At 42.0% G+C, this 24,046-nt stretch overlaps 1 protein-coding gene and 1 long non-coding RNA gene across 2 annotated transcripts in view; one reads left to right on the top strand and one right to left on the bottom strand.

The window, feature by feature from the left end:
- The window catches only part of LOC138224420 (uncharacterized), a 60,765-nt gene extending 40,895 nt beyond the window's left edge, over positions 1-19,870 (bottom strand). Inside the window, exon 1 of the long non-coding RNA XR_011182909.1 lies at positions 19,785-19,870. This is a non-coding gene — a long non-coding RNA (uncharacterized lncRNA). The remainder of the gene's footprint in view (positions 1-19,784) is intronic.
- LOC102695581 (dual specificity calcium/calmodulin-dependent 3',5'-cyclic nucleotide phosphodiesterase 1B) lies at positions 1,319-23,567 on the top strand. Its single transcript, XM_006629352.3, has 14 exons — positions 1,319-1,493; positions 5,946-6,059; positions 7,355-7,537; positions 7,908-7,974; positions 8,651-8,767; positions 9,238-9,378; positions 11,745-11,845; positions 15,459-15,584; positions 16,417-16,518; positions 16,938-17,058; positions 18,105-18,186; positions 18,711-18,828; positions 19,804-19,940; positions 21,117-23,567. Exons 1-14 carry the CDS (start codon positions 1,441-1,443, stop codon positions 21,206-21,208), a joined length of 1,554 nt encoding a protein of 517 aa, XP_006629415.1. The 5' UTR covers positions 1,319-1,440; the 3' UTR covers positions 21,209-23,567.
- The last annotated feature ends 479 nt before the right edge of the window (positions 23,568-24,046 follow it).

Below are 24,046 nucleotides of genomic sequence, written 5' to 3'. Positions count from 1 at the left end.
ACACTGACAGATCAATTATCTTGATGTTCAATCAGGGAAGTAACTACAGGGAAATACCTGTATGTTCATTTAGAAGTCTTGAGAAAGGATAAAAAGCTGCTGAAACAGCAACACTTTGAAATGTTATCCCTCTCTAAGCCAGGCACCGGAATACTTATTTCATTAATAGAATTGTTTTAAAATACACATATACTTTTATTGAGTTTGCTCTGGTCCTTTAATTTAGTTACCTACAGATGCAAATTCAGACCTAAACTGTAAAATATACTGTAATTGAAAAAAAAAATTAAACGCATTGAATACAGCATCCCAACACCCAGCGAGACATGGTGCTTTCTAAGAGCATGATGGATTGTCACACTGGGAACGACCACGTGCTCAAGCAATTGACAACCACAGGAAAAAAATATCAGATCACTTGAATTGCAAAGAAAAAGGTCAACATTCTTCAGATACAGGATTAAGACTTAAGTATTTACAATGTTTACATGTTTAGTACAATATCTTTCCGTGTTGCAGGGTCAGTATAGACTAGGACTAGGTGGGTGAAAAATATCTACTCCTTTAGTAAAAACAAATTCTCCGTCAACAAATTAAAAGCAGCAGTGCTGCCCATTCTGCCTTTCAGAAGAATTAGGTAGCTTCCTGTGTTAGGTTGCTTTGACCATTTGGCCATTTCTACTAAATCTCCCAAGAGTTGTATTATATTAGATAGCATTCAATAATAGTCAAATAAGAACTTAGAACATTTTAATTGGAATTAAAATGCAAACTTCTAGAATGTCAAAACTTCACAGGATGCACATTATTTCAGTATCTTTCTGACTTAATCCTGAACTTTGTGTATATATACTGTACAGCATATACACACATGCACTGCTTTACTTACAATGTAGGATTTTAAAGACATAACTGAGTCACCTACTCTGTATACTGAATCATTTTAATTCCTTTTAACTTCCCTCAGCACTTTCATGACATTAACCCAGAGGGACAAGGTTACTTCAGAGCGGTGAGGATGATGTGGGTTTTCTATTGCGTTGAAAAAACCCGCTCCCTCCCGCTTGCTCGCTTGTGCAATGGAAAACCTGGTGCATCTCCGCTTTTGAGATTACTTGCAAAAATAAATAAATAAAACCCATACTAACAAAAAAAAAATCCCAACAGCATGACTGGCCCCCTGCCCAACCTCCACCTCCCACGCTCGCATCAGCACAACAAACATGCATCCGGCCAATCACAGCAGGGCAGGGCAGGGCAGGGGCCCTGAGGGGGGGGGGGGGCGACCACTCTGCGTTCGCTCTGCGGTGTCTCAGGACTGTGCAACTTTTGTCATATCCTGACAGCACTTTTCTCCCACTCTCGCGCGCCTCCGTCTTACTGACTCTCTCGCTCGAGGGCACCACAGGCACAGCAGCTCTTCCTCCAGTCCCAGCCCTGATGGCTGAGCTTGTGAAAGTTCGCAAGAAACACCTTCAGGCTCCGATCTGCAGGTAAGCCGAGGAGCGGGGCGCGCTCTCTCTGCCTTGAGGTAGAGGGTTTTGCTTTTTAGGCAGAATGTCATGCCTGTTCTCTTCTCTTGCTGAAGCTCTTGTAGTAACCAAAACTTTGGAGGAGTGGTTCACCAGCTTAACTTTCCAAGTTCTTTTGCGAACTCCAAGCGTCAAAACTCCAGACTTAGCTAACTTCCTACTGAGGTTGTCTGCCATCTGGCTGAACTTCAGTGCTCGCATGGCAGTTAAAAAAGTGAAAGAGGACTTCTATGTAGCTAGTTTCCTGGAAATTTGCACTGTATGATATGAAGGTCAGCTTCCCTCACAGTGTTTTCAGTTGTTTTGTGAAAGTTGCAAGGTGTCCTTTTTTGATATAAATTTCACTGGGGACAACAATTCCACAATGTGTCTCTTCTTTATAGCAGGTGTGCAAGGTGCTTTATCCAGGCTGCTGTAATACACAGGTACTTTAATGCTAGGGAACCAACATTAGGACAGTGGTCAGCACATCTGATTATACACCAATAAAACAGTGTGCTAGGTACTGTATGGGTCTTTGAGTGACACATTTATCTCTTGTATTTTAGATCATCCCAATACTGAATTGCCTTCCATTGTGTTATTGTATAATAATCTGTTTCCAAAAAAAATAAAAACTTACAACTTACCAAGAAGCATCTTCTATAGGCACAAAAGAAAAATAGAGCAGTGACAGCGCTAGAGAGAGGAAGGGTTTATATTCTAGGGAACGCTCCCAGATTGAAGCCACCTCCAGTCCCTCATTCTGGGGGCTTTTACAAGAACATGGACATTACTTAACAAAATGACATCTAACTTGTTTTTAATTGCTATTGATCTCATCCAGCCATTTCTTGAAAGAATCCAGAGCAACTAGTTAACTTGTTCTTAACTCCTACAATAATTTACTAACAGTCCACCTCCTTGCAGGAGTTTGTAATTCAGTGTCTATAACCTAAAAGGATTTACCGGTGGGGTTCTGTTGTTTCCTCTTAAAGGGGTCTGCAACAGTTTCAAAGTAGTCACAGACAGGAGACTAAAATATACTGAATATTCAATTTACTACTGTATATGCAAAAAATTAAAAGAACTAATTGCATGGGAGAAAACATATGATAAAAATATTTATTCATACAAAAAGTAAACACCTGCATAATAGCTAAGAGTTTGTCAGTTTGTTTAGGATGGTACTGTGTATCAGCATGTTAACATCTTTAGCCATATCTAAAGGAAAGACCTCTTCAGCTTTCCAAGAACAGTGTATTGTTTGAGGCAACCAACTAGTAAGTTCCTGGAATACATGCAATGGAACACTGATGAGCTGTACTGTATATATCAAAATATGATACATCTGTAATAGAAAACCATATCAAGGTCAAAGAAGAAAAAACTATATTAACCTAACTTAGGCTATAAATGTATTTCTCGCCTGTGAAAATAACAAAGCCAAGCACTAAGAGTAATCCACTTAAGAATGTGAATAGGGGACAAAAGCCTGCCTTACACCAGCTTTTAGCTATAAAGTGACGTCTGTGTTTCTGGGTCTAGCTGGCCTAGGAAAGATGTCAATCATTCAAAAATGGATAACAAAGATTAAAAATAATTTGTATCCGTATCAGTTTTAAGCTTTATGTACATTTTCTGCATGGTATGAGTTCCACGTTCTTTTTGTTATTTTGACCACTATCGTGACAATTGTGACAAAGAAAGTGTGTCAACGTCAAGGTTTTCTGTTACAGTGTGGTTGAAAGTGTGTCAAAATGTGATGAATGTCACTTTGTCCTCAGAAAGCTTTGAAGGTAGCAGGTCGCATCATAAGTTGCGATCTACCATCTCTCACCACACTATATACTAAATCTCCCAGCAGGCTGGCCACATCTTTGCTATTAAGTGTCACACTGCCTGCTAGTTGTTTAAAGACATACAGTATGTCTTGTAAAGATGCATCACTTCTCCCAGGCTATCCATCTTTAAAAGCCATTGCCAAACTTTCCAGTAACAGTTTTTGCTGCTCATGTAATGCTGCGCGTCAGTATATGCAATACGCTTTCAAGTGACATTGTTTGTCCGCGTGTGAAATCTTGGATCCAACAGCTATCTTCAGTTTCAGACCAGACGCCTTGGGCATTTTGTGCCACTTGCCAAATGAAATACTGAACGGAAAAATGCAGCCGTAGATTCATGCCTGTTACAGAGCGCAAACTGGAGGGCATGCCTTTGCCCTCTCTGCCTCTGGCAGCACAGCCACAAGCAGCAGTTGATATCCGACGACCCACAAGGCTGCGTTGCATTTCTTTCTTTTCAGTTCCTTTCTAAGTCAATGGAACATTAGAATTTAAGACAGACAAAGCAGTTTCACACCTACAAACTAACCACTCAGCCCTACACACCCACAGGCAGCAGTGACTTTGCCTTAGTGTTTAAGAAACATTCATTAAAAAAAAGTTTCCATTTGCCATCTGCTGTGATTACTTTTCTTTTTTTCTCAAAAATTTACTATTTCTTTTTTCTCAAAATCTGAAGGGGACAAGTGGTTCAAAAAGTAAAGGCACTTACAGAGGGGGCACAGCCTGAGCTCTATGACCATGTTTGAGGCTGAGTCATGTGACCAGGATTCCCTAACTGGCAGTACATGATGGCCAGTGCCTGGGGATAGTCAGGATTAGTGAGTCAGCGGGTGATTTTTAGTCTGCTCACCTGTGATTTGCTGGGAGCCCATCAGTGTGATGGAACGTCACCAGTTTTCCTGCCAGGAGTTATGGAACGTTATGGAGACTGCAACACGTCCAAGGACAAATCAATCGATGTGTTTTGTCTCATTCTCTCCCAAGCACGTGTGAAAACATGCCCGTACATCTAAATCTCTTAAAGAAGCCAGGATGTCAGCTTGGAAAGCTTAGCTGAATGTCTTATTCCAGACACCCATTATCCTCCTTTTATAAAGCTAGTTAAAAATGTGCTTAGTCTCTATTTGAATCCGCTAGTCCGTGTTTCACTGGTGATTCTGCAGAAAACCGTGGAATGGACTCTGTCAAGGCCAAAAATTTTGAGGATTTGGAATACTTCGGTCAGGTCTTCTCGTAGATGATGGGACATTCTTTTGAGCTCGGGAAACAATCTGGTCACCTTAGAACTGGTTCCCGAAGAGCAATATTCCTTGTGCAATGAGGTGACCAAAAGTTAACAGCATTCTGAACAATTTTAACATAACATTCCCCAATTTAAATTCTGCTGTCACATCACGTAGCACCCTGGACCCTGTCTGTGATAGTCTTGTGCACCAGTCAGCTGTACATCTGTGGCTGTAAGATGGTTTCCTGAGTGCTAATGTCAGCCTTCAACAAAAGCCACAGGTCAACCAGAGAGCTACTAAAAATCACATTTCCTGTGAAATGGGGAGGGGGGGAGTACAACAAGCTTTGACATAATTATTTTCTAAGCAATTTAAATGTATTATATTATGAAATTTCATTTTAATTATGGAAGATGAGGAGTTGTGACAAAGGGAGCTAATTGCTATAAGGAACTGTGCTAATAATACCCCTTATAAATTATTCAATTCAGTATTTGTTTCCAAACAGTACAAAAGGGATACTACAATTGTGTCCTAAATCAGATCATTCAAAGAATCAATTCTTGTCTTATGGATTTTTTCTATCTGTAGAACATTTAGCTTGCTCTCAAATTGTTACATTTATCTGATCCAGTCCGAAGGTCTTAAACACAAAATCCCATTGGAGTGGCTTTGTGTGCAGCGTGAGGACAGTAAGCTTTCTTCTGTCATGGAAAATTGAATTCTAATGAATTGTTGCTGCCACCACATTCCCCACAGAGCATGGTATTTAGTATTAAATCACTTCCATATCATCGCTTCGCCAATTACCAAGGACCAGACTGCAAAAACTCCATTCTTGATATTCACAGAGCAGCAAATTGCTTCAAGCCCATTTCCAAAACATTCTTTTTAACTGTCTGCTTTCCCAGAAAGCAGTCACATCACAGAAAAACCATTCAGCATCAACAGTCATTATCCCACACCACCCATATCATGTGGTGGTTCACATGAGCTGAATGATAAACCTGCCTAACAAAACCTGCAGTGGGCTTGCAAACATTCCCCAAGACAGAATACTTGGATCAGCCACTGCGAAGTCTTGCCGAAAACCACGTGGAGCACCCTAGTAAACTTTGGTAGAAAGCATTCAACAGATTCTTGATCAATACACCTGTTCATTTTCAAAGACGACAATCAGATCATTTTTTTTCTATTTGCTTCCCCAAGTGTTTTTGTGTTGGTTCTGGTAGGAAAGGCCTTATATCATCACATACCGTATCTACAAACAGGCTAATGTTTTATGTAATGAAGCTGACTGTTCATCAGCAACTATTCTACAGCACAGATAAAAGCTGAACTGTTTGTGTGTGCACACACAGGTTACGCTCCATGGTGAAACAGCTGGACGAAAAGGATGTGGACTTTGAAGCTCTGAAGAAGAACCTAGATTACACCGCATCCCTCCTGGAGGCAGTGTACATCGATGAGACAAGGTACTGATCTTTTTTTCCACATATCTCCCACTATTTTTACAGTACATGCTGATGCTGCTCACGTCTACATCTGTTCACTACGAGGCTGAGGTATTAAAGGGCTGGTTCCCAAATGCAATACAACCAAATGTAAGCCTGCATACCCCCGTCTCTTTGCTAAACACCACACAACCTCTGCCTTGTCAAAAACAATCGGAAAACCTCCCCTAACCAAAAACAAAAACAGGCTCAGATCGAAGTGAAGCAGGTCTGTCTGCGCAACATACTGTTGCACCCAGATATATAACCAGCTGTTTCAACGGACTCCCTCCACATGGTGCGTAGTGGTCACTCCGCCTCTGTGCTCCACCGTTTTGACAAGAGGACAGACCGAGTCCCTGCTATCAACAACCACTCCCACATCTCACTCCCAGCTCTATGTAAGTGAAAGAATTTAAAGAAATAGTAAAGTTAATGCAGAAAATCACTGAGGGAAATCGTGAATGGTACGAAATGGCCGAATACCTAAGCCATACCCCATTGGTTTCACATGCTTGTTTAAAATCCAGCACATTATCACCACAAGTGTCTATAATACCACAGGGTTTCACGATAACGGCTTACCCAACAACTGCCACAAGCCACCTGTCTCTCTCACACACACACACACACACACACACACGGCCTTGTTATCAAAACAAGCAATCATAAAAACCAAACAAGTAGGAAAAGCTAAGCCTGCATATCCCTGTTTCTTTGCAAAACTCCATGCACCCTGGACTGTCCAAAATGATCGTAAAAATTCCCTTCACCAAAAACGAGAACGGGCTCGGATTTCATTGCAGCACGTTCGTCTGTATGCACATACTGCTGCATCCAGATGTATAACCTTTAAGGGCGCCATATGAATGGGGGCAGGCTAAATTATGCAGAACCTGTACAAAAACAATAGCCTTGACAATAGTTATGAGAAAGCCAGCCGCTTTTTGGAAACCTGACAGCCCTGAGCAGTCTGAGTAATTCAAAGCACTTCCTGTCAATGCACTATAGCTCACTTATAGGCAGCAAAATGGAGAAGCGATTAAGCCTCTGGACCAGGTGGGCATGAGGTGAAACCACAGGTGAGACACTGCAGTTCTTGTGCAAAGTACTTTGCGCAGACTACTCTTGCAAAACTCCACTGTTGTGTAAACAGGTCTCCAGATCACTACTGTAAATGGGAAAATAGTTCCCCTCGTGAACACCTGGCTTGGTGAGATCAAGGATTAGGCCTCTGTAAGCCCATTTTTGTCCTTTTTCCCCGCTGTTCCCCTCAGGCAGATGCTGGACACAGAAGATGACCTCCCGCAGATCCGCTCGGAGGCGGTCCCGACCGAGGTCCGGGATTGGCTGGCCTCGACCTTTACCCAGAAGGCTCGCCCTCCAGGTCGGCGGTCAGATGAGAAACCAAAATTTCGCAGCATCGTTCACGCGGTGCAGGCTGGCATCTTTGTCGAGAGGTGAGCACAGTGATTCCCACTGCCTTTCCAAGGTTTTACCATCTAACTGCATGCTCTTGTGTGAAAACCAACACCTGATGCTGAGTATTTTACATTTGTCCTTGTCTCTTAAACAGTTCTGAACAGTTTACGTACAGCTTTCTGAAAAGTATTTGCTTTTCTGCATCATCAATAATTAACCGAAAGAGAATCTGCAGCATATAAAACTTCAAAAGGATCAAACTGCTGTGGAATGGGAGTCCTACAGTATAGTACTTTCTATCCGTACTATTTGTTTTTTTCGGGAAAACAACAACAACGCATATCAGTTATACAGTGTACACCTTGTAAATCAATACGATAAGGAACTTTTCATGCTGCTGTATTTCAGGATGTTTAGGAAAGCCTACACCGCTGCCATTCCTAACCAGCCATCGGCCGTCATTCAGAACCTCCGGGTAAGGAAACACTTTATCATCTCGTGCTCTACACAGGCAGGGACTGAGAAGTCGTGCTTGCAGACGGCTCTAGGTCTGTCCATAGCCTGTGGGATGGTTTCAGCTGCCTAGATCAGAACAGGCGCTTTACGGGCCAGTCTCAGGCAAGGTAAAGCTCCTACAAGCAGGTCAGCAAAAGAGCTACTCGAGCTTCATTTCCAAACAGCCGCACATGTTACAACATATGCACATCACTTTTCTTTTCATGGCTTGAGACCATTAAAGGAAACGTTTGATCAAATTCCTCAATGTTTTCTTTATCTGCCGCGTTCAGGGATCCCATAGTATCAGCCCCTTAAAAAAGGTTTTAGGTTACTAATAATGTATGACTAATTAGCATTGATACAGTTTGAAAGAAAGGTATGTACAGTTGTTTGTGGTTCCCACAGTGGTCAATGTTTGCATGCAGGCCAGGTTCCATGGGCATCAATTTCAATTTAAGTAACAAGTAAATTTCAATTTAAACTGCTAAATATTTTAGAATTTTCCCAAAAGTAACCCCACCCCCAAACTAGTCCTAACACACTGGTGTGGACATGCAGACGTCTGATCCATGTTTGAGCTGGAGATGACACAAACCCTATCCTTTGTTAAAGTGAGCCAACTCACACCGTGACCTGTTTACAATTTCTTTCAGAACATCGACAGATGGAACTTCGACGTGCTGGCACTGAACAGAGCCAGCAGAGGGCACGCGTTGCAAACCGTGGTCATTGAACTGCTGACCAGATACGAGCTCATCAGTCGCTTTAAGGTGCATAAAATTCACTTCTCCTGCCCCTTGTACAGAAAAGATCAGTGAGATCATTAAATACATTGCATAAGTTTTGAAGATAAAAATATTTTCTTTAGGATATCGACCTAAAAGCATTCAACTGCTTTGTCCAGGATTTCTAAATTCACCAAGAGGAAAAGAAAGGAAATTTACAATACAGCTTTTACTATAACTGGACACTGAGCTTCACAGCCTAAGGTGACAAAATGTATAAAAAAGAGCTCTATGATTCAAAAGCCACATTAGGAGCCCCCAGTGTCTCTGGACTATTAGCAATAGTACACTGTGACAACTAATTTTAGGTTTCAGGGTACCCTGCTTATCCAAATGCCGCCATTTGCGTCACAAAATCTCTCTCTCTCCTGGTTTGTACACAGGCAGGGGAATGATGGGGATTCTAGGCACTGAGGAAGGTAATAAGAAATTGTCTTGTGCTGTTTACATTGCAGATTCCAATCACATTCCTGATGACCTTCCTGGGAGCCCTGGAGAAAGGCTACAATAAACACCGCAACCCCTATCACAGCCAGATCCATGCTGCTGACGTCACGCAGACCATACACTGCCTTCTGCTGCGCACTGGCCTGGTGGTAATCTGTCGATCTTAATCCCTGCTCCACCCTGACTGCAGACAACAATACAATTCCCACTGCACACAGCATTGAGTTTTCAGGCACTGAAAGTGGCGGGCTCTTCTGTAAGTCAACACCAGGCAGTAAAAACAAAATTAAGGATCTCATTTAGTTCATGTTGAGCCATAACTCCCAGACATCGCCAGTTAAGAGTCTGGGTCACGCCACTAGCCAAACGTGAACGGAGCTCTGGTCAGAGAAGTGGTGAGACAGTGTAAGCTTGAGGTTACATCAGCCACTAAATTGCTCCTCCTACTGGTGGCCAATCTCATGGAACTGTGAGGCTCACTGGGACTTAAAGATAATGAATGGCACAGACAGGTGTCTAATTGTAAGGCTAAAAAGTAACTGGCAATTCCAATTTTAAGAAAATACATGCATGCCGGCAGTGTCGTTGATACAATGTCACGTCGTTGTATGACAGTGGGGGTCTTTTCCATCCTAGCTCTCTGTGTCCGGCCAGTGCTGCTTCGGGCTCCAATTCTGCCCAGGCCATCTCTGCTCCAGAGCAGTACAAGATCAACTCTCATTCTGAATAGTCAAAGTGGGATTAAGATCAGTAACTCAGCCATTCTGAAAGGTGATGGATAGAGACAGTCAGGCCTTAAGTGTGGAATACTGGCTGGGCTCTGGAGCCATATGGGTTTAAATAACAAGAGTGGTGGTACTGTTGTAGTGTTAAGTAAGGTACTTCACTCAGATTGTTTCAATAAAGTGCCCGGGTATGTGGTACAATGGTAACAAATCAACATAATTAATAATAACCAATCCCATTAGTACAGGTTATTCACAATGTATTTTACATCAGCAAAAGGAGGCTCTCCCTTAAAACCTTAAACCCTTGTTTCTCATGAAAATATTTACGGCTCACACTCTTACAGCAATTGCAATCTCTTACATAATGTACTGTACCTATTGAAATACATGTCAATGTTGAAATTTGACAGTTGGTCTATACCTCATACCTGGTTGTCTAATCGACTCTCGCGAAAACACTGTATGACATCAAGTAGGAGATCATACACTGATTCATTTTTACTAGTGCATTCACAAAAGAACTCTCAGCCAAATACAGAGTCTGTTTTTTTGCTGCTGAATATATCTAGGACCACTACGGGAGGCAGAAGCTCCACAAACAATAATTAGCAAAATAATTCTTGTCTATATAAACGGTTAGATGTGTAATGGTTTCCAGACCCGCTCACTTCCATTCTCCTGAAGATATCCCTGCCCTTATAAGGAAATACTTACAGTCATTTTTGAAACAAGAACCCCGTATAGATCTCTCTTGAGCAGTGGGAGGCTTGAAGACCTGTTTTACTATTACGTATTCCCAGGCCGGTTTTGTGCAGGAATCCTAATGGAAACAGACAAATGACTACTGCTCTCTCCTTAACTCCTGCACGCTCATTAGCACAGATTCGCTAATTAACACTCACAGCTTAGTGAATGGCTGTCAGAAGCCTCTAGCTGGACTGCCACTCATTTTCAGGAAGTAAAGCTCCACCTTTCAGAGCAGGAAAAGATCGTAACTTACTGGACAGGCCAAAAGTTCCTTTTTCCACTGAAAGACAATTATTGAGAAGCAGTACACTATGCCAGCACCTCCTTCTGTCATACTTTGCCAAATCTGATATCAAAGGCCTGAAACAAACCTGCCACATTGGACTCCTTCCACATGTCTGTGCGTTGTGAACCATGGGGAGCTCCTGTCAAGAGTAGGAATGAAATATTTAAAGTACAAGAGAGGAAAGAAGCGATACAGCAGGAGCCTTATGCACACCAAGAAAGACAGGAGATGAAAAGTTGTATTTTTTTAGCTGCAGTTCTCTTCTGGTAAGCCAGAGACAGAGGACTCAGACTGCCCAAAGTGACCTCAAATGTTTCTAGGGGCTGCTTTCCCAAAACCAGTAAAAAATATGCAATTAGGCAAGATTGATAATTTACTACACTAGAATCATTTTGTTTCCAAATGTATTTACAGTAGGCGTAATGTTTTTTCAGTGATGGTGATCTCAACAGTCTGGTTTTACACTTCAGGTGTTTTCAGGTGACACACTATGTTGCTCTTCCTCACTAATATACCTTTGAACTTCTTAAAACAAATCTGTTGTCAGCTGTGAAAAAACGTTCCTGTTAAATACTCCCTTTAGCTTTTCCCTTTGGGATTAAGGGTTTTGGCACTAGGTGACTGAACACTTCTAAGTCAATCTGCCATTGAAAAGAAAAGCCCACAGCCCACATTTTTCATGTTTATGGTGGTTGATCCGGCAATGTCCCTTACAATGGCACCCCGACGGTGTTCTCTCTCGTCTTCCCCGCAGCACTGGCTCAGCGAGCTGGAGGTGCTCGCTGTGCTGTTCGCCGCCGCCATCCACGATTTCGAGCACACCGGAACAACCAACAACTTCCACATCCGCACACGGTAAGACACTGCCACGCCCCTGACCAGAGGGCAAGAGGAGTGCGCTGCCCCCTCCTCGACCCCCACAGAGGAAGGGCTGAGCAGCAACTGACTTACTGTAGGAGGCAGCCTGGTGCACTGGGCTTCTGTATGTACAGTACAGTGGGGGGCACTTGATCAAAGCCTGCTGACAAAGAAGGAAGGCGAGAATCCTTCCAGGTCCGAGACACTGCACAGCTCTTTAAGTCAAGGAATGACATGAAACTACCAGGTCTTGGTTTATAGCAGAGAATACAAGAGCCAGGACATTGCATGGAAACGTTTTAAGGCGTTAGAGACAAACATTATCGAGATATCTGTTAACAGCAATAATATTCATGACAAGGGTCAGATAAATGGGTGACAAGGGTCAGATAAATTCCTAATACACTAAATACTTAAAGGTTTAGCAGTACTAGTGGCTGTAACACTTGTTCATCTCCGAAAACCAGTGCAGCTTAGGCAAACAAGTTTTTTTTTTTTTTTTACAGGGTATATTTTTAGCAGGCTATTGGAATTCCTGTTATGTTTTTTTTTCAAAGTCTCAGTACCAAAGTTGACTGGGTTCTGGCACGTTTTATTCATTTTATTTTTGGAAAGAAAGTACGAGGCCCATTCTCAGAGAACCTGAAAGTAAAAGGGAGGCTCAAATTGCACTCTGCCAGTTCTGTAACAGTTTTATTTCTTCAGTCACTGAATCTTGAAAGTCTACAAAAAAGCTTCCCTCTAGCTTTCAGTGCACGTCAATTTATTATTACGTGAGCTGCTGTGTTGTTTTATAAAATAACACATGCAAGCAAATAATACATTGAAACAATAAAGCTGTCTAGTCCGTGTATTAGAAAAAAATAAAAAAATATTTTAAATTTGGAAAGCAAGGAGTGATATGCAGAAGTCTTATCATTTTTCATGGAATACTTTAAAGACCATATTTGCATTCCAAAATTGGATATTTACAGGAAACACAAGACACCGCTAACCTCTTCACCGCTGGGATTCATTTCTGGGAATCAAAAGTTCTCGCTTTATTTACTTTGCACATTTTAAAACCAGACCAACAAGAAAATGTCATTTCCAGGACTTTGCAATGAGTCACTATAGTCTCATAGAAAGGTCTTACTCTATTCCTGTCCTATAAGCTTTAGAAAAGAAAAATATATCACCATTACCAAGAGATCTGGATTTGTTTAATCACCCCGAAAACTAACCTTTACTCTATTCCTGTCCTATAAGCTTTAGAAAAGAAAAATATATCACCATTACCAAGAGATCTGGATTTGTTTCATCACCCCGAAAACTAACTTTTATTTTGAGTTTTACAGTGAGAGTGGCACAGTAACACTGGGGCCCTGGGTTTAATTCCACACCTGGGGTCCTATCTACATGGAGTCTGTATGTTCTCCCCATGTTCACATGGGTAAGAAGTTATTGAGTCTTGATTTGAAGGTACTCAGGGAAGGCGACTCCCTAATATCCTTAGGGATAGAATTAGATGAAGGCTGCAAGATGGAGAACAGGATGGCACTTAGTCAGACAGGTACTGCGGTGCCAAGCCATGTAGACTTTTATAGATGGGCATGAGGATTTTGAAGCTGAGCAAAGCCTGACAGGACACCAATGCAAGGACTCCAGGATAGGAGTAATGTGATACCTTGCACAAGAACTGGTCAGGATTGTGGCTGCCACATTCTGGACATACTGAAGTTTGTTTAGTGTGGATTTAGATACCCCAGCGCGTAGAGCGTTACAGTAATCAATTCGAGAGAAGACAAAAGTGTTTGACCAGCTTTTCAGCTAAAATCAGTTACAACATAGAATATAGTCTGACAATATTTCTGAGGTAGATGATGTTTTTGCAATAGAAATACTGCATCTATATGTGTCAAACATCATATATATACCTGTATATGCAGGTCAAACACTGAAACTGAAAAGTGTTTGTGAATATGTGGATGAGACACTGAAACTAAGTTCCCTACTACTATTTAAATAGTAGTAGGTTTTTTAATATCCCAGAGCACTGTCTGTAAAATACAGAAATGTTACCTAGTGTTCTGACTAAACTCCACATTGTTCCTGTACAGTTTGACCCTCCCTCTTGAATAAACCTGTTAAGCAATTTCTCTCTCACCACCCGATACGTGGTTTACTGTAGTGAAGCTGCATGAACATGTACTGTAGATGTATAATACTGTAGCTACAGCACATCATCCAGATGTATGCTACACTATAGTGATGGATGAATTGGATCCTCTTCTATATATGTAGTAGAAGTGCTTCAGAATTCTTTGGGATGAAAAGCACTATATAAACACAATTATTTGGCAAGAACACTTCCAGCCCATCCAAATCTTGTCCAGACGTGACCAATAAGAGTGCACTACTGCCATTTCGATTCTGTTAAAAGGGCCTTTCATAATTTTATCTTCTGCTTAATTAAATCGGTCCCTTGAGCACCTGTAGTTTACCAGGAATGTCTTCCGCTTGGCTTTGCAAAACAGCAGCTCCAAGGGACATTTTCTGAGCAATTTCCCTTCTAATTACAAAACTAATTTGAGTCTCCGATTTTAAAATTTTGCATAAAAAGAACCAGTTTGCAGTGTAGCCTCTAACATTCCCCCAGTCACCACAGAAAGAAAGCGTGCTGCCTCTTAAAAGCCTAACCAGAGGTATATTATATACTAGACAGACATACTGTATGGATACAGGTTGGTTAAAATTACTCTGCTCCCTTCAAGTTGAGATTTTACTACAAACCAAAAGATAGGTTTTTCCACGAATTAAAGCCTCTTATATTACATTCTCAGGCATGTGCCTGTAACAAGACTTCAGACTGCAGTGCTTCTATACAACTAGCCTCTTAAGTGTAAAACTGATCCCACTAATTGTCAAATAATAAAGTTCACTGAGAACACTGCAGTTCAGAGCAGGGATGAAAGACGTTGGTAGCCTGACTTTTTCAAAACCTTCTTACAAGACAACAGTGGGAAGCACTTCTGAATGAACCCGGTTAACCACACCTACCGGAATCAATAAAAAGAGCAAAACAAATATTAGAATACATAATTAAGGTTAGAATTTAGATCAAGGGATTTAAAACGGTGGTTTGTATGTTCTCCCCTCATTCGAATGGGTTTCCTCTCACAGTCCATAGACATGCTGGCAGGTTCATTGGCTTGAGTGTGTGTTAACTGGTTAACACTTGGATCAATTAATTACTAGCAACCACATAAGGAAGACGGACCAAATGGCCTCCTCATGTTTGGAGTCGTATAGAGAGATAAGATCACTTTATTAGCCATATACTGTACAATTTCTTGCATTAGGAATTAATCTTTTCGCATACCCCAGCTTGCTGTCCATGAGACACAAACAGGGAGATAAGCCTGGGGTCAGAGCGCAGGGTCAGCCATTGTACAGCACCCCTGGAGAAGCTGGGGTTAAGGGCCATGCTCAGGGGCCCATCGGAGTAGGATCCCTCTGCCGGCTGCGAGATCTGAAACAGCGGCCTTCCAGCCACAGGCGCAGATCAGCCACAGTGTCACTGCTCCGTATGTACTGTATTTACATGTGGTGTACCCCTCTTCCTCGACAGATCCAACTATGCCATGATCTACAATGACCGCTCGGTCATGGAGAGTCACCATGTGAGCGCCGCCTTCAGGCTGATGCAGGACCAGCAGATGAACATCTTCGGCAACCTCTCCCGGGAAGAATGGGTGTAAGAACCAGCGGGGTACTCACTCCCTTCTCCTCCGCACTCCTAACATCCACCTGCTTTTAAAAAACAAGCAGCCTCCACCCAGAGGCTGAGAAACACTTCAACAAAAGTGCAGATACAAACACTGCCTTAAATCGAAAGCTGGGTTCTGTGCATCACACCAGCCCAGGTGTGTATATGCTGTATCAGTATACTGAAAATGATCCTTTCCTTGCCTTGGCCATGAAAATGAAATGTGAGGGAACTGACACTCCTATCAGGTAGCTCTATGTAAAAACACCTCAACCTACCATCTGACAACATACCTTCAGATTCAGAAATCTTCATTCATGTGACAAATGCTCTACCAAAGAGTCAACCATGTTTCTGTAAAATCTATAAAATGCACCAATGACTCAAAGACAACCATGTCAATATTCCATCACGAACCTCAGCTATTCTGTGCATACCGAATTGCGTTCCAAACCCCTTTTGGATGTGCAGAAATGCAAGTTAACATAAGCAGCACAGTGCTATTTAAGGACCACAAAGTTTAACGATGCGACGGAAGTGTTCTCAATTTCTGTGCTTGGGGTCTGAAACTCAGCAGGTCTTCTCTGTCTTTTTAATAGTCACTATCCTGAGGCTTTAGAGCAGGAATAAGTAGGTTCAATTATAACTAACCATACCTACTTGAATCACATTAACACCTCTCCAATGTGAAAAGCTCTGCAATACTAAAACCTACTAGATTTCAAACCATGAGGACCTAGAGTTGGGATCTCCTAGTGTAATGGACACCTGTGCATGACAGATCTCTGTCTCTGTCTCTCTCGGTCTCTGCTGTGAACAGGGAGCTGCGATCGCTGGTCATAGAGATGGTGCTGGCAACAGACATGTCCTCCCATCTACTGCAGGTGAAAGCCATGAAGACGTGTCTACAGCAGCAGGAGAGGTACTGTGCTTCCAGCACTTGATTGCCCTCTGGTGGCAGGGGGGAGGCATCACAAGACCTGGCTGTCTTGTATTTCCAGGACTCCAAAATGAACAAAGTGGAAAAGTCAATTGGAAGAATTTAGCTATTTAACTGGTCAGAAATCTGAAAACATTTCCTCTTGCCAAACTGTTACCAATGAAAAAATTTTTATAATTACATTATGACAGTGCTTTCTTGTCCTTGATGGCAATTGGAAATGGGGTGGGCTTGTATTACAAGGTGACAAACATGATGCACCAATTCAATGGGAAATTCAAAGTTTTACCTTCTGTGATTAACTATGGCAACTGTCAGCATTTAAAAAAAAAGGTATTAAAATGGTTTTCGGTAATTGGTGTTGAGGATAAAAGTTAATTTTTTTCATTATGCATCTTCAGAATAGACAAGCCCAAGGCTCTGTCTTTGCTGCTTCATACTGCTGACATCAGCCACCCTACCAAGCCTTGGCCACTGCATGTTCGCTGGACCAAAGCCCTAATGGAGGAGTTCTTCAGACAGGTAATGACTGCCAAGTCAGGGTGACGACCTAAGTAAGGACCACAGCTGGGGCTAGAAAATTATCTTGTTCCAATCAATTTCAAATAATCCCAATATCTAATAACAACTATTAAACTCCATCTACAGTATGACTAGTTGCTGAATTTGCACTAAACTCATGATCCTGCCCAGGGACCTACAGTAGCAAACTGGTACACACTATTGTCTATGAGGGAAGAAGTAATAGGTTTATTCCATGCTGAAAAGAGAAGAAAGAAAACAAAACGTTGTGGCTGTGGAGCCTTCTACGGGTGCAAGCATTGTCTACGAGGTTTTGAAGAGACAGAAAACTAGCAGTTGTTAGCTCTCCTTATGGCACTAGAGCCACCCTCCAGTACTCTGGCTTGGTTTATCCATCCATTCATCCATTTTATCTAATATTGAGTCGCAGGGGAGCCAGAACCTATTGGTTTGGTTTATTTAAAATGTACTAGAAAACAAAAGGATAAGACAAGGCAATCAAGTCAGATCAATTGCCAGTTCAATCTCCATCAGAGTGCAAGGACATTTCTCTGTTTTTTTTAACTATAGTTCCACTTCCAATCCTTTGTCAAAATCAATTCCTACTTTTAATACACAATACTTTTTAATCACTTCAAATACCAACACTGCCTCTGCCATAAAATACACTGCAGATTGAAATGATTGATCCAAACTGAAAAAGAGGAAATGACTTTAAAAAATAACTGAAAACTGAACAGCAATTAAGTTTTTTTTTTTGTTTGGCATTTCCACGGCACAGTGAAAGAAGCAGATAAACATACACTTGACATTCCCATCTTTGATGTTAACCAGACAGGGTAGGTCTTGTCAGACTCAGTACACTGCAGTACTTCAGTCTCACGCAGCTCCGTGGTTCTTTCAGTGATAATTGGCTGGATCAATATGAAAACCGAGGTGCTAGTCGCACTGAAAGACTCCGAGAAGTCCTGGAGTTAGTTTTCTGTTATTGCACAAATAAAAAGTCATAGCACTGGCATTTAACTCCTAGATCTTGTTTCTCCCAGGGGGACATGGAAGCAGAATTGGGTCTTCCCTTCTCTCCTCTGTGCGACCGGAAGACCACCCTAGTAGCAGAATCCCAGATCGGTAAAGTACCTGTACTGTACCAACTCACATTATCTTCGCCCCATATGAACATTTAACTCAACACATAGGAAAGCTCCAGGCAGGCAAGCGGTATGAGAGCATAGAGCATCTAGAGTCACAATCTGCAAGCACAAGATCAGGCCTGCTGCTGCTTTGCATTTCACAGACAGGCCCAGATCTTTAACAAGCAAAGGCACCCCTCCAGCACTATGATGGTTAACTGGCAGCGTGCTGTTACAAAATATCTTGATCCACCCATGCCACAAGTGTGGCACTAAGCAAAGGCAGGGGACCTTGTGACATATGGAAAAACACTTGCTGTCCACGCTGAATATGGTGTTAAATCTTAAATAATTTTATTTTGCCTATTGCTTGCACAGCTCTTCCAGTTTGTGCTGGCCTTATGTTTCATTTTGTTGACGTGTCATCCGCACATGATTGTTACTGACCTAATGTAAATCTCACACGTCTGCTGTATGCTGCCCTGCAGAAGGGCATCAGCTAAACAAATAATAACTGTGCAGGTTTCATCGACTTCATCGTGGACCCTACTTTTTCCCTGCTGACCGACATGGCAGAGAAGATTGTTATCCCCTTGGTTCAGGAGAACCCCAGCCCACCAGATCCCTGCAAACGACACAGGTACTGTGTATGTACTTATCCAGTATGCACTTCTAACTGTTTTCATGGGAAAAAGCACAGAAAGTCAACACTCTAATTATAAACAGAACACGAAACTATATCAGCAGGAAACAGTTCTTCTAATTGTGATAAACTTAGGATGATCTCTTCCCCAAATTTTAATTAAGCCTACTATTAATGTAATACTTGGTGTCACCAGGTGGTAATGATTTGCAATAACTTATATCCACTTGAGTGCTACAGTAAACATGGGTTTAAGACTAGAATACAGTATCTGCATATCAATGGTTTTGGTGGAAGGAAGACACTATTCAGTTACTTTAATTAAAATTGTTATATGTTGTTAATGAAGTTCATGTAGGTACTGTAGCTGCCTCAGCATGCGTAGTATGCAAAGGAACAAGTGAAGGTTTACTCCATGCTGAAAAGAGAGGAAACTACGTTTCGGCTGTGTTGTTTTCGGCATAAAATAAACCTTTACTTGTTCATATGTATTTAATGATGCTTATTTATTCCATTTTGGTTGCACTGTAATTTTATATGTACTGTACGTAGTCGCCGTTATCATAATAATTGAATACCAGCAGGTATTCAAGTGAGAAGTATAAAATTCGCGCAATATCAGGGCAATAGTACAGTGCGTTAAGAAAAAATACAAATGCTATTTTTTTTATAAAACCTCACGTTTCTCGGGTATAACTGGTGTTGTAACCTGTTTTAAATGCATAGAACGGTTATGTTCAATTGTGTACAGTACGTTACAGAAGGGGGTAAAAAGTTTTTATTACGTCTGCTACAGTATTTCGAGCGCTTTTTTCGAAACAATTACTGCGCCAGAGGCCGTGGCCCTCATTTCGAGAACCTTCTCTCTCAGCGCAGTCCGGTTTAACTGTAGGGAGTGATATTTTGTACACGGAAGCACCATGTGCCATTTTTAAAAGTACAATTTACTGTACCTGTTTTTGTTGCCCCCAGCTCGCTGTGGAAAGAGAGCTCCTGGGGTCTCCAGTGGAGCCTGGCTCACATCAACGCCGAGCTCGTCAGCTTCCGCTCGACGTGGACGCGACACACGGAGGACAACAAGTTCAAGTGGAAAGACAGGGCATCCAACGGTAAGGCCTTGGGATGCTGGCTTTTCTTACTCCGCCTCAAAACCACGAGGGGTCACCGTGCGCGTTTACGTTCAGTCCACTTCAACGAATACCAATACTAATAACGCAACCGCTTTGAAGTTCGGTTCCTATATGGAAACTGTATCTTTTTAGATCCGCCTACAGCTTCACCAATACCATCTGATCACACGTAAAAAAACACTGGCATTAGCCTAGTAGTGGACATACAGTAAGAGAGTCAGTACCTCTCCCACGCTGTCTCAAGATCTAACTATATGAGAAAAAATATTAGTATAATATTCTAATGCGTACGAAACATATTCTGAGGGAAAATACTACTGCTATAAATAGTAAATGTTTTCCAGAATGAGTCCCCTAACCCTTCCCCTGTTACTATGAGAGGAAGTGAATTCAACGCGCACCTCCGCACGACCTGATTCAATTTAGCATGGCAGTTTCATTTGTCCATAAAACGCTCGTTTCTTGCTTGATGAGGTAACTATTGAGTGAGTTGTGCACAATAAATGTTACTATGTGGTAAGTGGCCATATGTGCAAAGCATTCCTACTGAAAGCATTAAATGTGTACAACTTACATATTTGCTTGGTTCAGGAATGGACTTACACCTTAAGAAACGAAGTTTCAAAAGTCAGATTTTTGTCTAGGGTTAGAGCTGATGACTTAGTTTCTTAGAATTCGAGCTCACCTGTTCCTGCTTCATGATCGCTGAGGAACCCCATTTCCATCAGACATGCAAATTACAGGACTGCCTTTCTTAGGGTGTAACAGAACAGAGGCAGCTCATTACTGGATAGCTGAGGCTTATTTAGTTAGTTCTGAGTTTGTCTGGAAAGTGTAGGTGTCACAGGGCTCAAGCACCGAGTTACAGAAGTGAAGTCACCCACCTCTGAGAGGGTAGACTCTCCAGGGAGAAGTGCTGTGTGTGTCCGGAGCCTGTGAGCGACCGGGATCAGATCCTGGCCACGGACAGGGAGAGCTGCACTCATCACATTAGTTTTCAGCTTATCAACTGGGACCAAACTAAATAATGGAAGCCTAGAGGAGACTTCGTCCTTTTGGGGCCTGAGGTAATGAATATTGTTTCTAGTCCCAGTGTCCTGACTAACATCTGAGCGAGAACCATCTCCTAAATCTGAGTCCTCAATGTCCCCACAGGCTCAGCAGATCAGAGCTCCATTGAGGAGCTGTCACCCAATGAGGAAGGCCTTTCAGAGGAAGACACTACAGAGATCTTCACTGAAGACTAGCCAGCTTGGAAGACGGGCAGAGAACCCATGCACTCCACGCCAGCCAGCCTGACATGAAAACAGCCCATCACTTTCTTTTACATAGCTCAAGTGGTGTGCAAACCATCCCGGCTCGAACCCTCTTGAGTGTCCCGTCGAGAGGGCGTCCACGAAGCGGGCGCCCCATCGTCCTTTAGGACATTGCTTTGGTGTCATTAAAACAAGTCGGTAACACAAAATGTTGTGACACAGAGTAGCTACGGAATGACAATGCAAGAATGCAGGTCGTGTTAAGAGGTGTACAGGAGGTTACACTCTTAACACTCACTCATGACGTGCTTCTGGTGTCACATCATCAGACAAAAGGACTGTTTCTGGAGGTGTGTTCAGAAGAAAAATGTGGCAAAATCCCCAGTGGCCTTTAGCCAGTTATTTATACTATCCATTGGAAGTGCCTGCAGCAGAGCATCTTACAGTAATCAACAGAGACATTGTCCTTCTGCTTCCCGGAACACATTTCAAGGGCTGTTGTTTTTTTAGCAATTGGCAGAAAATCTGAATATGAACCACGAGAAAATAAATCCACATGCACCCTCTCCCCAGACCATGCAACAGAGATGCTCTCATCACCTCTGTAACAGTTGCACTACAATGAGAGAGGCCGGGACTTACCACGATGCACAGTTCTTCCCAGTTGATTCTGTATGTGTGACGAGTTCCTGTCATTTGCTAAGAGTGGGTGTGGCCAATGAAGTGGGTACATGACTGATACCCGGCCCGCACCAGAAAGCATCTGGCTTCCCCATTATAACCATTTCACAGTGAGCCTCGCCCAGGACACCATACAGATCATTCACCAGTCGAGTTTAGTTGCGCACTGACACAACTAAACTAAAAATGTCTTTGCTCATTTTTGTTCTTTTTTAATCTTCATGGAATCGGAAAGGGGTTGGGTTTTGTGTGCACCTTCAGATTGTAGGTACTGTATACAGTAGTTATGTAACCAGAGGGTACAGACATGATTTACTGTAGGTAGTGCTTCAGCACTGTGGATGTTTGTAAAAGTCTGTCTTGCAGACTTCTCAGGAGGCTGTTTACTTTCTTCAAGCTGGCATTTAATTTAGGCTCAACACAGTATTTTGTATTTCTCAAGGTTTTATTGTTAAAGGTGATAGTTTTAAAGATTCACTTGATAGATGGAGAAAAAGCTGTAGAAGTGTTTAACAGCCCTCGGATGTTCAATCATTCGTTACTAAAACAATTAAGACAGATAAGTAAGAGGGGGGCTTGACTGGAACAATTTCTAAAAGACTGTGGCTCTCTGGGACCTGGGAGTGTGACAACTCTGTAAAGTAATTAATCAAAAATTAATAGATATGTGGTATTTATTCAGTCATATTAGAAAGCTTTGAGGCGCAGGCAGATTACAATATGAGTCTTATTTATTTAATTATTTGCATTTTAATTGAAAACTGAAAGCACTCCCCCTGCATATCAAATACCTTTCCAGTTACATGTTATTGGACGTAAGTGTATTCCTTTGATTATTAAACATTAAGAGTTCACAGCTGTAGCACCGCCATAGGCTTTCACACCATAATGTTGCATTTTGGAAGAACTGCTTCACAAGGCCAGGATGAACAAGGGGGTCTCTTGAAGACACCCAACAGATCTGCGTGCATCCTGGAACATCCTGCTTGTCAGCGTGTTTACTGTACCTGAGCAGGTGGGAGTAAGAAAAGGGGTTGATTTGTTGAAAGGCACAGATGGCCGGGGTGCTAGTATGCAGGATGCATGCCTTTTTCGGTGCTCATGTAACCGCGGGCACTAACTTATGGACTAACTGTGACTGTTCAGGCGCTGCAGGACTGTGCCTATTCTCCAGCTGGGATGTAAGGTTTCCTCACTTTTCCTGGCTGTCCCTACTGGAATGTGAATTGGGAAAAGGTAGTTTGGAATACAAAAAAAAGTTATGTTTCTTGATTAAATCACACTTTATTACTGTATGTGAAAGGTCAGGACATGGCACAAGACACGTAAAAAAAACACCTTGAGCAATGGGTACAGGCAAATAAACCTCCTCACTGTTCTGGACGAGTGCTGTGATTGATCTCGGCGCCCACTGAGAAATAAGTGCCCGCTGCACGTCCTGGCCTTTCACACAGTAAGTTGCATTAGTTTTGTTTTAAACAAGATGTTTAGAACTTTGCAAAGGGTCACTGCAGGACAGTGTTTTTTCCAGCACAAACGCTCGAATCGCAGATCTCCTCTCTACCAGAGCGGGGACACCTTTCTGCCCCAGCAGGGAACGTAATGCATTATTAAAAGTGAACAAGTTTTTCAATTTTGCATACTGTAAATAAACTTTCGTTTTACCATTCTCTTGTGTGTCATGGGTTCTCCATCTGGAAGTGTTGTGAACAAACCTACTCCCTCTGTGTTCAAAGCAGCAGGAGCTGAACCAGAGAGCCAGAAAACATCTCTTCTCTGCAGGGTGTCTCAGAGTCTGATAGAGGTCAGTCAGCTATTGACAAGTACAGTAATTGCCGTCGCTGTATTAATGGACAAGGGGAAAACTGAAATATACAAATACGTATTTGACACAATAACACAATTTTCAAATAACAATGCACCACTGGGCACTGAAAGCTTTTAATTCACAATCATCACCACTTAAATATACATTCCTTACTAATCTAAAAAGTGGTAATATAATTTTAATATAAAAATCCATAATTTTATTTTGCTGTTACCAAAAAATGTGGTTATCCACACAAGACCTTTGAAACTCAAATGCAATGTGTTTTTTTTACCCCCCTTTGCCCATTTAATGATAAAAAAATCATTTTATATGGTCTC

Source organism: Lepisosteus oculatus, chromosome 1, assembly GCF_040954835.1.
Source record: "Lepisosteus oculatus isolate fLepOcu1 chromosome 1, fLepOcu1.hap2, whole genome shotgun sequence".
NCBI lineage: Eukaryota > Metazoa > Chordata > Actinopteri > Semionotiformes > Lepisosteidae > Lepisosteus > Lepisosteus oculatus.
This window is presented reverse-complemented; position numbering and strand designations above follow the sequence as displayed.

Coding starts and splice junctions, on each gene's coding strand:
- LOC102695581 (XM_006629352.3), top strand. CDS start 1,441: ATGGCTGAGCTTGTGAAAGTTCGCAAGAAACACCTTCAGGCTCCGATC. Junction 11,846..15,458: donor AACTTCCACATCCGCACACG/GTAAGACACTGC, acceptor CTTCCTCGACAG/ATCCAACTATGCCATGATCT. Junction 18,187..18,710: donor AGTAGCAGAATCCCAGATCG/GTAAAGTACCTG, acceptor ATAACTGTGCAG/GTTTCATCGACTTCATCGTG.